Consider the following 17616-nt stretch of genomic DNA (forward strand, 5'->3'; position numbering starts at 1 on the left):
TTTTGTTAGGGGCATTATTTCAACATTTTAAATAAATAAACTTGAATTTACGGGCGTTTGTTGTCATGGTTTTTATATCATGTATATATTTCTAGTATGAGCACCATCTTGAATTGCCCCTGGGGATCAATAAAGTTTTGTTCGCGGAATGAAAGCAGACCGGTTGATCAATCCCTCATTTGCCGCCCGTCTGTGGATTTTAGCCAGTCTTAATAGAAAGGTTTTATTTTTTTATTTAGTACGTTCTCCTTCACGAAGTACCACAACTTGAATACTAATTTCGAGTTTTGGATGGTAAAACCTGATTTCACACTTTGTCAAAAAGAGATGGGGGCCACGAATGGCCAGCGACTTGCTAGCTCTAGTTCGTCGATCCGTAAAAAATGTAAATACCATGTGATTTTCTCAACAATTTTATACCGCATTTTTGCGACACACGACACATAGTACTTATTTGCATTTCAGCCAGGTTAGCCTACAGCAGTTCAGAAAATGCCAGATTTCTCCAGGTGATGCAGCTAGAGGGCAGTAATGTGATTTGTTAGTGGCGGTACCGGTGTGTGCATGAGTTACTCATCTTCTCTACACACACCTTTGCCGACATATGAGGAGCCGCTGACGATTGACACAACTGTTTAAAGAAAAACCCACTAGATTCAATAGAGGCAGATATGTGAAGTTCACACCAACAAGCACAAGGTGAGAACACATTAAGATACAAACTTCGTGAGGACAACGATTTACAAGTTTTGTCAGCTCTTGTCACTGTGCCAAGAGATTACTCTGTGTACGACGGTACCAGACCACCATGAAATAAAAGTGCACAACAATAAAAAGGCTTAAGCCGCACCATTTGTAGGTGTTACCATCACAGCTCAGATTTTGTGCTAATGCCTGCACTTGAGTACCTGCTGTCACCTGTGTGTGTGAGCGCGCGCGCGTGAAGTACATATGCTGAAATGATGACTATACATCCACACTCAACTACCACAGAGGCTATGCAATCAACTTAAAATTGCGCGAACAGAAAATCTCTGCTTTCACAACATTTATTCCCATAAAAATAACTGAAGATGAGTGAACAAATCTTTAGAAACTTGATGATCAAACAGCACTTGTGGGTTTACAAAACTTCCCTACCTGAATAGGTTTCACGCGGAGGAAATAAGAATGGACACAAAACAAAGATCTTGGCCTAGCCCCTTAATTTCTACTTACACCACTACAAACAGTATATCTGAATTTTATTTAAATGCTCTGAATGCTGCCTCACACTTAAGTGAATAGATGTCCCAACTGCAGAACACACTTAAGGGAGACTCAACCCTGTTTTTTTTTTAATATTCAGAAGTTAAAATCTATTGAATCCTGAAGTAAAAAAGTTGGAAGTAGTCTGACAACAAACTAACATTAGGGCTGTTGCCATTTCCCACAACTGACAAAAAAAATATGACATGATGGGGAGGAAAAATTAGTAGCGTCCATGGCGATCTCGAGAACGTGATCTTCGCTTCTCCCTGCTGCGAGAGCGTGACCTATGTCGTGCACGGTCGCCGCCGCCGCCGCCGCCGCCGCCACCGCCACCACCACCACCGCCGCCGCCGCCACCGCGGTCGCCCCGCTCTCCACGTTCAGCACCACGTTCAGCACCACGTTCTCTGCTTCGACTTTTACTGCGCGAACGAGACCTGGATCTGGAGAAGACGAAAACGCACCGATAGAAAACAGATGCCCAATTCACAGTGTAATAAAACATAGGAACAAAAATTCTCAATGAAATCTAATCATCAAAAGATAATCACCAAATACTAATCATTAAGAAGCTTAACGAATGTTAAACAAAAGTAGAAGTAGTATCCTTAGTAGTAATCAACCTTCATACAGTCTTCACTGGCAATGTCCATTCGGATGTTGATGGTCTCACTGGGGTAGCGCCACTGCTCACACCTCATTACCCCTAACAAAATTAATATTCACGCAAACACAAAAACTTAGCACGGCAGTGAGGACAAGTTGAGAAGGCATAACCCAGTCTCACCTCCGTGACTTCTTGCGACGGCCATACAATTCTCGTCGTAATTCTCGTGAAATTGGCTTCAGATGCATGAAGTTGCAGAACCCACCTCTTGTACATTCCCTGATCACAAGAAAAATTCATGTCCAGCAGCTCACATATTTTTTTCATAGTTGTAAAATTAGGAAAGAGACAATCACGTTTGTTGTGAACAATAACACATGACAGATCACAAAATGTTAACCAGTTGAATAATAGAAGGCTCTAATATTACTGGAAATGTTAATCAAAAGAGGGAGATTATATGCATTTCTTACCCCATTTCATACTGACGACAACATGCTTCTCTAAAGTCAGTGACAGGAGAAAGTTCTGCGTTCACTGGTCGCCCATTGAACCAGCGATTGTTCAAGTCAGCAACAGCTTTATCAGCATCTTCCTCACGATGGAACTAGACAAAGTCAAGGTCTACTTATTAGGCAACTATGAATGCAAATAATATCAAACAGGTAAATAAAGGTAAGTCAAAAAAGCCTCTATTACCCTGGAAGTGTGCAACTATACTTCTAACATGAAATCATTTTTGAGAAAGGAAGGAGTGGGGTGAACTAGGCAAGAGAAAGAGGTAGTGATGGTCTTGTTAACTCGTAGCAACTAAGTTGGTTCATGATCTGTGCTTTTTGTTATCCTCTTGAATGTCTTACAATAAACTGGTCATAGCCAGTCTATGTTCTGTAGAGCAACTTCTGCAAAATAATGTAAGCTAAGCTTACCTTGACATACACATTGCCCACAAGATGATCACCAAGGTTGTCGCAAACATTCATCTCTTCAATCTCACCATACTGCAAAAAAAAAAAAAAAAAATTAAAGCATGAGGCTTACATACTATCAACAATAATTAACAGAATTACTAACAAATGTTTTACTAGACAATGCTTAAAGCCACAAAATTATTTTTAAAATAACTTTTGCTTATGTCTTTAATAAATCTATTAACGACTCCTCAGTTATAATGCTACTAATCTAAGAGCATGTCGTTTTTCGTGTAGTTGCAGATCACAGCTGTACAACCATTGTGCATTGATAAGAAAACTAGAATGGCTTGCATAAAAAAACCTTTCACACTAGCTACAGTAAGAGTAACTGTGAAGCTAAACTAAGTTCTGCTTTTGATAAGTGCTCTACACCACACCAATAACATGATTAATTTCAGCAGAAATATATTTAGCATCAATCTATTACTGCAATTCACACAAAATGAAAATGGCTTAACACTCCTTTTTAGTTTCTTCTCTGGCATTAGCCTACGGCACTAACAGAACTAATTAACAACTAAGCTGCCATTTTAAATACTGCAAGGCTGAAAATTCTGTCAAGATCCTAAAGCCACCTGACCCAGCAGAGAGCTTAACACATTACTGAATGGAAGGGAGGGAGGATTAATACCCGATTATAAACATACACACAAAAATCCCAAACCAAAACAATACCATTTTAGCAGACTATGAAATGCAGGAGAACTTTTAAAATAGTCATACTTTTAAAATCATTCCTATTCTGTCCCAAGTCTTGTCACCCCTCCCAACAACCACAGAAAAGGCAGTTACAGGATTGACAAACGATTGATTCCTACCTTTTCCATCTCTACAAAAACTTCTTCAAAGAACTCGTCATAGTGCTGTTGGATCTCGAACTGGTCGAACTGAACTACAATAGAGATGGAGCAGATCACATTATAACATCTTATGCACCATTGTGCAACAAAAGAATCTGTTTCAAGCATAGCAAATTAGGATAAAATTACTGGGCCCCGCAATCTGAAAACATAACAAAAACCATGCTTGGTACCTTCTGCTGGGGAGGATGGATGGAAAGCTCTGTTTCTGTAACTTGTCAAAAATTATGATCAGTATACTGGGCTGAAAAAAAAAACCACCCTCGGCCTTGATATCTTGAAGGAAAATAAAAAATTAAGATCATGTTTAATGAAGATGGATCACTTAAAAAAATAAAACTGACCATGTTTCTGTGAAACGGACAAGATGGAATGAAAGATGGTGTCAAGGACTGATGCTGATGAACCCATGACTGAACTTTGTACGCCAGTAAGGAGTCTGGCTTGACAGCTGTTTATCGTTTCCAAGTCAACTGACGTTACTGAATTGTAAGACTATATCCCACAAAGTAATGCCCTCTCTTATTTGGACTGCATCATATGACCCAGCTGAATAATTATTTTTAGTAATTATTTCTAATATATATATACAGATGACTGCAGGATTAGAAGCCAGACTTCTTGATGGTGAGTAAGCAACTACCTGGGTTAATTTTATGAAAGTAAAGGAGGCGCTGCATCAGCCCCTGCTACCTTGTGCTGCAAAGAAAAAAAAAAAAAAGAAAGGATGGGGTGCTAATATCAGGTTGAAGGGGGAAGAAACAAATCCCGTGAAAGCAGCTCTGCTGGGCCAGTGTCCATGTCTACAATAGAAAGAAACTTTAAAGATGAACCAGATTTAAGAAACTGTCTGGTTTTCTGCTAAATGCTCAAAAAAACAAGTTCCTAAAGCAGTAGGAAATAGCAGGCCAACCAATTTAAACTTTGCCAAACTCCCCATACATAATGTTCTATTGCATTAGCTGAGCTACTGGTCTTCCTCCTTTCCAATTAAAACAGATTTTAAAAACTTCCTGTTCTTTTTGTCCCACAAGCACAAATTGATCTGTTGATCACCATTAATCATTGTTGTAGACTTGAAACAAAGTTTCCCATAGGGCATACAATGTTTACATGAAATTACAAGTAGAGACTAATGGAATTTGTTTTTATGGTCACTCATACCTGAAACGGTTGTACTCTTTTTCTCTAGTAAATTTCTCACACTATTTTTTAAAGTAATGTTTACTTTTGTAGGTAATTATAATCTTTGTGTCATAAAGTAATTTATTTTTTGAAGATATTCTTACACTTAATTACATGTATATACAGTAAAACTGCGAGTTTTTGTTTCTCAAGGGACCGCCAAAAATAAACGTCCAATCAAAGAAACACCTTTTTGTTCTTCTTCATATCACATTCTAACATTGAGAAAGTATGATAGGCACTGCATACCACTAGCCTGTCTAAATATATTAGGTTGTAAAAGTGGAACACTTGAGCAGCAACAGCTGCATTTTTATATAGTACTTTTACAGGGGTGTATGCCACAAACAAGAAAACGCGTATGACTACACACGAAGACAGGTTCCAAGTGGGAATCAATGTTGGGATATGGTTGTCGATGACAGCACGGTTGCTGTAACTGGAGTGGCAGTTCTTGTTCAGAACACTGTGATCAAATACAGCCATGAGTGGTGTTTGGGCATTTTCTTAGTGAAAATATTACTTTGGAGACAGTTTATGCATGATATACATTGGAGGGTCCAGGAAAAGTGAACCTTAAACACTAAAAACCGTTAAATTTAGGTTTTACTGGGTAAATACTTATGTCCTAGAGAACTTTGGGAAACGCCCAACATCTTTTCCAGAAGTGGTGTCAGAAAAGGTTTATTTTTGCACATTTAGATCTATAATAATAATAATAATTTGCCTTTTACTGCAAATCTAGAGTCAAGCAAGACAAGTGCTATAGAGCAAAGGAAGTTTTTTGAACTATCATAAATGCTTGATCTGCCCTATAAGCTGGAAAGTGAAGAAGACAGCAGCATCGTTGTGTCCTATATCCATATTATCAGAAGATTTAGTTTATTGAAATAAGGAAGAATCGTAACTGGTGGGTATGGAGCACACAACTGATGGCAAGGAGACTGTTGAAGAGGAAATGGAAACCAAAGACTATCCCAATGATACTGCTTCTCACATAAATATTAACAGTGAAATCAATGATACTGAGCACATTCCTGTCTCAGTAAATGGCAACAGCAGCTGATGTAGAAATCCTTAGAAGATTTCCTTCTGAACAATTTTCTTTACCTGGACCACAAGGCCCACTCAGGCTGTCAGCCTGGGAGGAGTACAGATCTGGTAATTTGTATCCATTGTTTATAATGAAATGGCTGAATGTATAGGAGACTAACATATAAACCAGGCAGATTACAAATTAGGTTTAAAAAAAACAAACTCTGTCATCCTAAATAAACAGATAGAAACCTAAGTTCACCGAAACTTTTTGGAAACGAGTGCACGCAACTGTTGTGCACATGCCAAAATTAATGAGAAAGACATTTTACTCCTTACAACTGATGTGCCCCATCCTACATAGTACTGAGTCATTTCTTCAGCTAATATGCTATTCAAAAAGATTTGTACAAGGTTAGGTGGTGAAAGTGTTTATGCTGATTACATCATGAGACAGCAAGTGGAAACATACAATCACACTTGTTATTCTGAAGCCTATTAAATGCATTACAGCTGTTTTTCCATCACCATGAGTCACAGTAATTTATTTTTACTTAATATGTGGCCATTAAAATCTACTGCATGCAGAACAGAGTTATCACAGGACACTTTTGTTTCTGTAAACAATCATGATTTTTTCTAAGAAAAAGCTTTAGCGCACTATGGTTTTAGATGTAACCTTGAAAAAGTAAGCTACTAGAGAAATTGTTCACCCCGTTTTAACCTGTAATAAGGGGCACCTTTCTTCTTTGCATCACGCCTCATGCTTGATAAGCACATAACCTGTCCCTGATAAACTTATTAGCGAGCAGTTGGGATGGCTTTAGATTCCTGTATATGCCCTGGCATATGAATAAAGACCTCCCTATATACTGGTGGTAGATGGTTGGGTGAGGAAGCAGGGGAGTAAGCCCCAAGAGTACTCAGGTACTACCTTGTCTTCCAACTCGGTAAATACCTCCTCAAAAAAATCATCAAACTCCTGTTGGGCTTCCACATCATCAACCATGACTGCAAAACAAGTATCCAAATAGCATCATGCAAGATCATAAACAATTGAAAAAGCATATGAAATACATGCAAGAATTCCTGTGCACATTTTACTTATCCAAAACAAAATCATCATACACAGCCTGAAAAGAAACATTATTAAAATTGAGTTTATGAATAGCTTTTAAATATGCCAAACTGGAATTTATCACACAAAATACAAAACCTATACTTTATTTCATAAAGAATTCTGCCTGAAGAAAAAGCATTGCATGCAACAATCAAATACTCTTGAGTTGAAGCTAGAACAAAACCAATGCTATGATACTGTTTATTGCTCTTGAAGAACCATTCAGCAATATGAAATTACCAGTTCTAGTGGGTACTGGCAGACAAAATTGTTGTTTCTGGTATATCACTTTGAAATGTTGTGATGTGTAGGAAAATACAAGAAAAACAAACAAGAAGTATGGTTCTAGCCTTGTTTGAAGCAGAGATACACCAAAGGTAGAAAGGTGCGTATTCATCATAGGCAGAATCCTTTAATTATATGTTTAATTAACCCCCGCCCCTTCCCTTTTAATGCTGATCAGTCATTTACTGCTTGATAAAACCTTATAATTTTCAGCTGGTTGTCTAAAAACTGAAAAATAAAATATACAATTGAGATGCCCAAATGACGTAGGGGATAAGACAGATAACAAATGACATAAGAGATAATAAATGTAGCGCATGCTCCACCACCACCCAATGCCCTTTATTTGTTCACACCACGTATGTCTCATACACATTTTCTTCAGCATCTGATGAGCAATTTAAATTTGATGAAGTATAGTTAGATTTTGTTTCATCTAAGATTTGTATGCTTTCTGCAATGGATATGTCAGGGTTAGGGTTAGGGTTAATAATCTCTGACTTGTCATTTTATAAAGAAAGTGACTAAGTTTAGGAGCTTGAAATTACCTGGAGGAACAACCAAGCAATGCCAAGATAAGTAACCAGGAAAATCTGATAGATACAACTTCCCTTTCTTTACCTCTAAATACTAAATAGTCTTTATCAAACTGTGTAACAAAATGACTTGGGAGCTCACATGGACTTTCGTAATAACCATACATGAAAAGACTCATTAGTATATGCATTGTCATCAACATGTTACTTGATAATAATTTAACAAGGAGTAATAAATACAAACATTTTAATCCACACTAGACACATTAATCTAGTTACATAAATAATCAGCTAAATGGAGTTCAGCAAATCTAGTAAAATCTGCAAGCAGCCAAATGGTAGCTTTTCTTGCTTGAGAAAATGTACTTTGCATAATGAGACATGCAGATATCAAAATAAACTTTATATTTTTAAAAAACATAATTCTGTAAACCAAATTACTGACGTACCCTACAATTATAACAACAAAAGAAAAAAAATTTGAACTGCAACTCAAAGATTTTATACCAGCATGTAACAAAGCAGAATTGGAAAACAAAGCAGAAATAAATTTAGACAATGGTGAAAGCTGCTTGTATTTTTTTTTTGCAGTTTTTTTCTTTTTCTATAACTTACTGTGGGATCCATCTGCTGTAAGGGCAGCATTCTGTGGATTGAGATATAAGTTTTGCAGCAGCACAGTCTGAAACAAATCAGCATAACATTTAAATACTTGTAATGTAAGGCTACTGTTAACTCAGAAATGCTAAATTTCTATATGAGCATATGTAAAGTAGCAGAAAACCACTGGATAATAGTTTATAAACTTGTTTCTTTACCTGACTGAAAGTGGGTTTGTTGTGCAGACGCGAGCATCTCTCTCCATGACGACATGCTCCAATTTTAAAGTAAAAAGAGCAATTCACCCTGTCAGAAAATAATTTTAAATATATATATAAAGAAGCTGCCTATTTTTAAACAGCCATGCAAATAAGTTTTACCACCATTTTACAAAACAAAAATGGCTCATTGGCACATGCACAGGCCAAGGTTTTCTTTACTATCTTTAGCAATCTACTTTTCATTATCTTTACAAGTTTTCCTAATTAACCTTGTACAACTTCTTACCTTTAAATATTGAGCATTATCCATCCCAAATTGAGAATGTAGAGATCTTTGATATAATATGCTCTTCTTTTTTACAATTCTCAAAACTAACCTAAACATATTTGCTGGTTGAATTAATTTTGTGTGTGTGAACTCTCTGCTAAGTACATACTTCTCCGCGGGACAATGCGGTACACTAAGATATGCAAGTAAACTGCTAGTCGAATGCTAATACTTATTCTAATTTGGCATAGCAAATAACTACAGCTGATATATCTATATCACTACTATAAATAATAATGACTGATATTTATACACAACGAAACACTTACTTGTCTTTTTCTGTTCCAAAAATCGACGCAAGATACTCCGCCATTTTGCTAAATCCGTTCAACGCATGAAGCGCCCTCACACTATCAATAAAATAAATGAGCATAGTTTGTCATATTTTATTCATAATAATCACTATTAATTAGTTTAAACTTGATGTATCTTATCTTTTACAAAAATAACAAAGTATAAAATATGAATGTAAACAGTTTAAAGGACAAGGGACTGTACTCTTGCAAGAAGGAAATAGAAATCCGTTTTCGTGATCATTTTGTGCTGGAGGTAAATTGCTTGTTTAGAAACTACATAAAAATAAACAATTTCACTTAAGTGTATGACACCTCTGCTTGCTGGAAAATAGTTATGAAACCAGACTTTACACTTTTTACTTTTCGTTAAGACTTTTAGCTAATCGAAGAACAAGATCAAATGAGTGGGGGAAAAAATATCATTATTGACGTACTGCTACGGTAACAGGCCCATGATTAGTTCAATCATTATGTTATATAGTATGCAGTAGTCCTACATGAAGCGAAATAAGTATGCAAAAGTCGTATTCGAGAGCTATGGTTTTAATCCGTATGATAGTCTTTATGCTTATAAACGACTTTACCACCAAAAATATTAATTTGATTGTAACAGTGTTTTCATCAGTAATAAAGTACCAGACCAAAACGATATAAGGAAGCAAATGGATCTGCGACGCATGAAGGATGAAGACAAGTTGAGCTTGTGCCGAAAGTATTATATTGGTAAGTTATAGTAGCATGATTATAATTGTGTTGTTGCAACAATTGGCCTTATATAAATTTTACACATTGTATTGACCTTTGAGAAATCAAGAAAATTAAATAAAATAAGAAACCAAGAAAACTAAATGGAAATGAAAGATAAATACATTCTCATTGTATTATATACAATGTTCTCATTGGGTTTTTAAATAAAGGGGTGTCAGCCCAAAGAACCAAGTCATTAATGAATTAAAGTAATGCAGCAAATAACTCGATACAGTCCGAGAAGTTTGATTTTTATGTTCAGAAGTGAAAATTTCTTTGATGACACTAATTAGCATTGTTAGTAATATGTACTAAAGGGTTCTCACCCTTACAGTTGTATGTGTGTCTTAGGTCCATGTTTTCTACTACTGAATTTTTACTTCTTCAAATAACTAAACTATCCATCTACCAGGAGGCCAGGAAAGTGCATGTTATTGGTTAAAAACATGCACAAACCTTGAAGCAGAAAACTTCTAAGAGGCCAAGCACATTAGTTGGCAGGCAATGTCGTCTCTCACTAGATTTGGAGAACATAAAAAAGTTTTTGTCATTTATTAAACATAAAAAGAGTACATTAAATTATAGATGTTTTGTCATACAGGTGGATTCGCCCTGCTTCCATTTCTATGGTTTGTGAACTCATTGTGGTTTTTTAAAGAGGCATTCCGAAGACCACCCTATGAGCAGCAAAAAATGATTCGAACCTGTAAGCAAAATCTGTAATTTTTAATGTTTTAAACTCACCTGGTTAAGTTAACTTCATATTTTTGGTATCTTTATAACCAAGTTTAATAACAAGTATAGAAATTTGTAAAATTATATAGAAAAATTGTTTTACTATTTATGAATGATTAAAAATAATACAATAAATTTATGCAAACTAACAAATACTATTTCTTATGAATGAAAAAGTTATATATCCAAATCCACATATTATTTTTTTTTTTATAAATTAAGATGACTTCTCTTTATAAATTTTTGTTTTCTTCTGTCTTCAGATGTGATCCGTTCTATGATTGGAACAGTAGTGTGGATAGGAGCATTTGCGGCTTGGATTACAGTTTTCCAGTTAAATCGAGCAAGCTGGGGGGCAACTGCTGACTACATGTCTTTCATCATTCCCTATGGCATTCCGTAGATGAGATATTTGCATGTGATGGGTTGTTTTATATGTTTGTGGGTGTGCACGAGAGAGAGAGAGGAAGAGAGGCAGGCAGGTGTCTGCGAATATCGGTATATATTTATAATTTGTAACATGTATAAAATTTCCTTTCTCATTGTTAAAACTTGTACAGTTTGCGTATCTTTTGCTGGTAGTGGAGTCCTAATGGTAGTGTAATGCCAAGGATTTAAAAAAGTTTAGAAATTGCACTTTTTCTTGCTAAGATAAGCATCTGAGACTGTTTCAACAAGCACGTAATGTCATGCTGTAAAATTTGCTAAAATGGTAGCTTACACACTTCTATAAATGTGACATTCCTCAACTGATTTCAAAAGTCTTCTTTTTAATTTTCTTTTTACCACCTGTGAAAACAGGTTATTTCCTAATTTTACATGAATGTATACTTATGCATAGATTGTAACACAGATGCAAATGCATATGAACACATAGCCATTCACTCGCACATATGAACATCACATCACAAATGTGGAAAAACATGGCAAATTTAAAGGCATATTTATTTATTTAGTGTTGCATGTTGACAAAATAAAAAAAAATGTAAAAGCACAATTGAGGATCTGTAATTTTAGTACATGTAACAGAATGTGCATGCTTATGAAAACTCTTAGTGGCAATTGGCTTTATCCTGGATATCCTGTAGACTGAGACAGAACGTACCATACATATTCTGGCAACATATGGCTTGGTCATAACTTATGCATTTAGCCATTGACTAGTTGAAAGAAATGAATACACCAATTTTCAGTCCAAAATAATAAATCTTCATGACTGAAGACAGATGGTAAAATGTTTAAATATATAGTCTGCCAAGTTTTGCACTATGCACATTTTTAATGTCAGAACATGTATAACAAAATATAACTACCCTATTTGAGGAAGACGACACTTAAGTCTCCTGAGTCAGTGTTTTTTTCCTGTTAATCAAAGCATTTAACAGCAAGTGCTCATCATGCACAGCTTGTTCCAGTGCAGTCAGATTTTTTCTAGGAAGAGTCTTGGACTTTTGTATTGGATGGTCCATCAGTGACACCTGCCTGTGTTCATTGTGCATAAAAAGCACCACTGCCACAACCTCTATAGCTATGACTGCAGCCAGGAAAAGTGCAAACCTTCGCTGGTCTTTACGACATGCTGGCATGGTTGGACAAGTTTACCTCAAACCATGGTTGAGAACTCACCTGAACTGCAATATAAAGAGATGGAATATAATGAAAAATTACACAATATTTTTTAAAGTGCACAGAAATAGAATAATCATTTAAAAGCTAACTCATGTGTAAAATTATGTTCAAATGAGTAGGAGTTTTCCATTGAATAAGATAATAATCTGACCAACAACAGCAAAAACAAAAAAAACCTTCTCTGATTCATTTCAAGATACAAGCCTTTAAATACTGCATTTGTCACCTGAGTTTTGGATAGAGGTGAAGACCTTATCTTCCTTGACATCACAATTGCTAGCTGATGATTGTTCAGTGTCTTAGTAAAATGTGCTGAATCTCACATATTGGGCTTGGCATTCAATGACATCAGAAGTATGAATTTAAGTCAGTCCATGAGTGCTTTTGAAAAGAAAAAAAGTTTTATGTTTTGCTAATCTGCTATAAACACTCAGCTTTTCTTCGCATTGGACTAGGGTTAGACTTTACAAAGGACAATTCTAAAAACTAGAATGAAAACAAAAATTCAGAAAAATGGTAAATCATGTAAAACAAGCAACATATCTTTTTAGGAATCTTAAGAGGAATAAAACACCAAGTTTTAATGAGCAAAATAATAATGTTTCAACTGTACATTCTATGAAAAGGATGTGAAAACAAAGAATAACATCTTGCTATTCTGCAGACATATTTAACAATTAAACAGTGCCTGGAGGTAATACAGGATTTTGATCAGCTTTGAAAGACTGCAAAACGATAGATCTTATAATCTGCTGTTTTCATACTTCACTTAAGTGTGGAAGACGGCAGAAAAAGTGTGAAGGATAACATATTATGTAACAAGCATCTGTTGTGTTAGCTGATGACTGCCCAATGTGGAATTGACGGGTTGTAGACGAAGAAGTACAAAAACATTTACCAGCAACAGACAATGGTTAAAATGCACTGAGTTCTGCATGGTAGCCTCATCATTACAGTCCACGCCGTTCTGTAGTCTCAAAATCATGCTTTTCGAATTTTGAAAATTGGAACACGTTTTACATCTGCTATAACAGTTAACAATTTAAAAAGTGGATTCTGAAGAATAAATATGAAAATACCAACACCTGCGTTGGCTGAGCTATTATTAGAATGTTTCGTGGATATTTCCGGCAAAATCTTACGAATGTCATTTCTGATGCTACAAAGGGAGCAGACGACAGTTCGTCGTATTTCTACTCACCAGTGATACGCTTACAAAAAAGCTTGCAAATGCATATGAAATGTCTGCAGCGAGGCTGCGCTGGTTACAGTAATTATGGGAACAATGTCTGGCTCGACGTGGAAGCATCGACGAGTACGCCAGTGCAAAACTGCAGAAATCGATGTCCGTTGCCAACTGAACCATTCTCTGCCAGCGCAGATGTTGCAAGCAGGGGACGCTACTCTACTGAGTGCGAGAGCACCGAGGCGTCATGATTGCTTCCCTTTGAAAACACCACCTAATCAGAATAGTTACTAATACACTGAAGTCTTACCCCAAGTCCCCAACCAGCATCTTAAACATTAATGTATGCATCCGTGCATCATGAATTCTATTACACGTAGTTTTAGTATTTATTGTAACTTAATCCCCTGTTAAAACTGAAAAAGCGATCCTGCAGCTTCCAGATGTTTGATCAACTTGTTAACAAATTATTTTTTTCCTAAATACCCTTCACTGATGATACTTTGAAACACACGAAAGAGATGAGGAGGAGGTTTTGAGAAAAGAAACTGGAATAGTGCCTCGCGGTAGCTGCGCACATCCCAAGTGTCAGATGGACATGTACATGTCAAGGTGGAATTGGCGACATTTCTAAAAGACTACTCACCCTCCCGACACATACACAGAGAAAGGTCAAGATTGACATCACTCACGACACGAAAGGGCTTGATCAATGCAAATATTTCTTACAGTAACGCTGATCATCGTTGTCCTCGACGTCATCTGGATTATTATTTCATTAAAAAAAAATATGCTTAGCTAATACAGATGAACAACATTTGCAGGTATGCAATGTTCTTATGATGATTCCACCCTCTTTCGCTATGGGACCCTTGACCTTACCTTGACCCCTCGTTGCCTTTGAAGCACACGAAGAAAGATATTTACGTCAAAGATGACGCAATGGCAGGCTAGTCGTCATGTGAGTGACGTAACATGACAATGTGTCGGGAATGATGGCGGCTCGCAGACGTAGAATGTCTCCACAGTTCAGCAGGTCTTAAGGTCCGGATGACCGAACAGCAGACGACTTTCTCTCCTGACGACCGTTAGCAGCCTCTGATAACACGTCAACAAACTACAATCGACTTCTCGCTTCTGTGTGGCGAGGCTGAGGGATACTGTCTCCTACAGTTGGTGAAATTCTCACAGGTACCTTTCAATTTCCACAGCTGGCCGAATGTATTACATAGTGCGACAATAACAGGCAAGTAGAGAGTGAATGACCAAGAGATAGAACAAACAGAGTAATGAGACAGAGGAAGAATAGACGAGAAGGAGAACAGAGCGTGTTTGTGGAATGGCGAAGAGTTGGTAACATGCAGATTATAACAGAAAAATTCTGTGACTCTTGGTTGAAACCCATGTATGACTGGTGATTATAATGCCAGTCAAGCAAGGTGGAACAGAGTAGAGAGTCAAGCACTGGGTTTCTTCTGAACTGCGAATAACTGCCATCCCACCCCTCCCCCCTTCACACACTGAGACTTGACTAGGAAATAATGTCAAAGGGTATCAAATGATATCCGAGTTAGTCTTGGACAATTTCATTGATCGAAATCTGTTTTGGCGAGGTTCCATGGGTGCCAAACAATTAGCAGTTAGTGATTCATAGAACGCCTGGAAAAAGGAAGAGAACGAGAGAAGAATGAAGGGGGCATAAAAGAACTAGTAACAGGGGAGAGAACTCGAGACAAGAGATAGACACAGCGACAGAAAACGCGAGAGAAAGGCAAAGTGAGATTATGTTCTAGGATTAGATAATATAAAAGCGAAACAGTTCTGAGTCTCACTTAAGTGTTCTCCGTATTTATATTACGTACATAAGTACAAGTTTACGCATGCGCCCTCTCATACCCGCCTCAGGCACCTGTTCACGTGACATCTCTTACTAACCACACGCAGGTTCACTGACAAAAATTACTCTCATAATTAAGCAGAGAGACGTAGGGTGAACTTTCTGCTATTCATACAGTACACAGAGATAGATGTCATGACACATGTCACCGATACTGCGTGTAAAGTCCAACACCCATTGTGACGTCGTCAAGGGAGGCAACTCGAGCGTGTCACAAGATCGGTAACTCTAGGCAGAGTTCTGATGAGAGCGTCAGATAACCGTTTCTGACTAGTCTTTTCACAGAAACCATCATTGACTAATATCCCTCTAGCAAACAATCATTACGAAGAGTGAGTCCTTGTTATACACATCTCTCTGACGATGCTCTTCCTGCAGGAACTCTTCTCTGATAAATTTCTTTTTCTTAAAAATAATCTATAAATTCAAGTAAATAATAAATGACGAAACACTCTTTCTTATTAATAACCATATTTAATTAGAGTGCCCTTACAGAAAAAAAAATCTTTACATCGTCTTACAGATCATTATCTGTAATTAGTAACGTTATAGATATTAACCTCATTCGTACAGAATTTCGATTACAGTGTTCTTGCAGACATTTTCTGATGAATTTTGTTGAATAAAAACAACAGATAAATCTTCCTTCAATCTCCTTCTTAAAGAGAGTTAAAAAGTCTAACTACAGTAAAACAGGATGTATTGTCTTAGTTATTATATCTGGATGTATTATTTCAAACTTATATGTCAGGTGATTGTGTCTGTATCGACGACCATCTCTAGTGTTTCTTCTTTTTTGCAGATATCCATTGTTGACTAGGATCTTCTGCTGACAGATCCCGACGTCTAACGCACGTGGTACAGAAGCCGGTTAAGTTGTTGACACGGAAGCGAAAGCCATTGACCCCTTTCGTCACGACAGCGACCCCGCGGGTCTTGGACTGACGACTTACAGGTGGTAGACACGCTCGCAGCCAGACGACGATTTCCACTTCGAAGATCGTGCCAGTTGCTGCTGTCGTCGTCCGCGTGCCAGTCACACCACCAGCACCAGGCGACACGAGGTCGGCGGTCTCTCCGCAGCAGAGTCGTGCGTACGACTAACCCCAGATTGCTGCTGACTGCCAACAGAAGTGACGTCACACCAACTTACCCTGGCAGCTCTCTTCACTCTAATGTGAGGCATCTGCAAGCTGCCTGTCCTCCATATTCTCAGTTTTTCTTGGATTCGACAAACACCAGAAGACTTTCAGTCTTTGCACTCTGATAAACGTTTTTTCATCACGGTACAGAGGAGAAAAAGAAAAAAAAAACTTTTCTTGATTTCATCTTAGCTACTCTCTGCTTTTGTTTGGTCATCTTTGAAGTGATTCAGCGGATAACTCTACGAACTTTAGGAAAAACCAACAATCAGTTAGTCTTTTTTGCCAATAACACAGAAATGATCCCCATCAGCAGCTGACAACCTGTCTTTGAGGTCAGTCACTAAACAACATCTGCAACAATGCTTCGAACGAAGGAGGCTACACAGAGGGAAGAGACCATGCCGTCACCACTTAACGAACTTTCACTCCCGAGAGACGGAGAAAAGAAAGAAAAAGTAAGAGTTTACTGATACATTATGTTCTTAAATACTCATTTGTTGATATATCTTTTAAAAACTTTTTTTCTTCCAGTTCACAGAGAAAGAGAGATAGAGAGCAATCTTGAGAGAAAAGTAACATATATTATATATATCTTTTTTCACATTTTCTTACATTTTCAGTATTGCTACTTGCTATCTCCTTTTTCAGTTTTCTTTGTTCTATGGCTTCATTGTTTCTCAGATCTTATTTTTCTAATATCTCTAATTTCTTACCTTTTCTTATTGTGACTTCAGTGTTTGCATTACTTTTCGTGGTAACGATTGAAACGTTAACCTTGATAATGTTATTGTTGAATGTTAATATTTCAGAGGTTAAAAATACAGGCTGCTTTTTTTAATATTTCATTACTTTATAACAAATGTCTCATCTTTAATGCATTTATTTGTTTTTGTTTTAAGACACATTCCTTGAAGACAAAAGATTGTTTTTATGCTATATTTCTGAGAATATTTGCTTCGTCAAGTAGTCTGTGACAAAG

The 17616-nt window shown here is 37.0% G+C and overlaps 2 protein-coding genes and 1 long non-coding RNA gene across 5 annotated transcripts; 1 reads left to right on the plus strand and 2 right to left on the minus strand.

Moving 5' to 3' along the window:
• Positions 1 to 1004: 1004 nt before the first annotated feature.
• On the minus strand, positions 1005 to 9374 carry LOC112569015 (splicing factor U2AF 35 kDa subunit-like). Of its 3 annotated transcripts, XR_003100273.1 has the most exons (9): positions 9272 to 9374; positions 8672 to 8759; positions 8469 to 8535; positions 6847 to 6923; positions 2788 to 2859; positions 2332 to 2465; positions 2039 to 2137; positions 1379 to 1694; positions 1005 to 1299 (listed from the first exon to the last, which is right to left on the minus strand). XR_003100273.1 is itself a non-coding variant. In XM_025246652.1 (8 exons), exons 1-8 carry the CDS (start codon positions 9313 to 9315, stop codon positions 1472 to 1474), a joined length of 804 nt encoding a protein of 267 aa, XP_025102437.1. In that variant the 5' UTR covers positions 9316 to 9374; the 3' UTR covers positions 1005 to 1471. The 3 variants fall into 3 exon arrangements, 2 of the variants coding, with proteins under 2 accessions (XP_025102437.1, XP_025102438.1); XM_025246652.1 differs by having other exon boundaries at positions 1005 to 1694; XM_025246653.1 differs by lacking the exon at positions 6847 to 6923 and adding an exon at positions 3651 to 3724 and having other exon boundaries at positions 1032 to 1694.
• Positions 9375 to 9414: 40 nt separating this feature from the next.
• LOC112569033 (gamma-secretase subunit PEN-2-like) lies at positions 9415 to 11774 on the plus strand. The gene is made up of 4 exons (XM_025246682.1): positions 9415 to 9551; positions 9912 to 10021; positions 10647 to 10751; positions 11044 to 11774. Exons 2-4 carry the CDS (start codon positions 9961 to 9963, stop codon positions 11181 to 11183), a joined length of 306 nt encoding a protein of 101 aa, XP_025102467.1. The 5' UTR covers positions 9415 to 9551; positions 9912 to 9960; the 3' UTR covers positions 11184 to 11774.
• A 148-nt stretch (positions 11775 to 11922) lies between these two features.
• On the minus strand, positions 11923 to 13802 carry LOC112569039. The gene is made up of 3 exons (XR_003100278.1): positions 13611 to 13802; positions 12636 to 12790; positions 11923 to 12411 (listed from the first exon to the last, which is right to left on the minus strand). It is a non-coding gene; the product is annotated as an uncharacterized LOC112569039 (long non-coding RNA).
• Between the last annotated feature and the right edge of the window lie 3814 nt (positions 13803 to 17616).

The sequence above is a fragment of the Pomacea canaliculata genome, linkage group LG7 (genome assembly GCF_003073045.1).
Source record: "Pomacea canaliculata isolate SZHN2017 linkage group LG7, ASM307304v1, whole genome shotgun sequence".
NCBI lineage: Eukaryota > Metazoa > Mollusca > Gastropoda > Architaenioglossa > Ampullariidae > Pomacea > Pomacea canaliculata.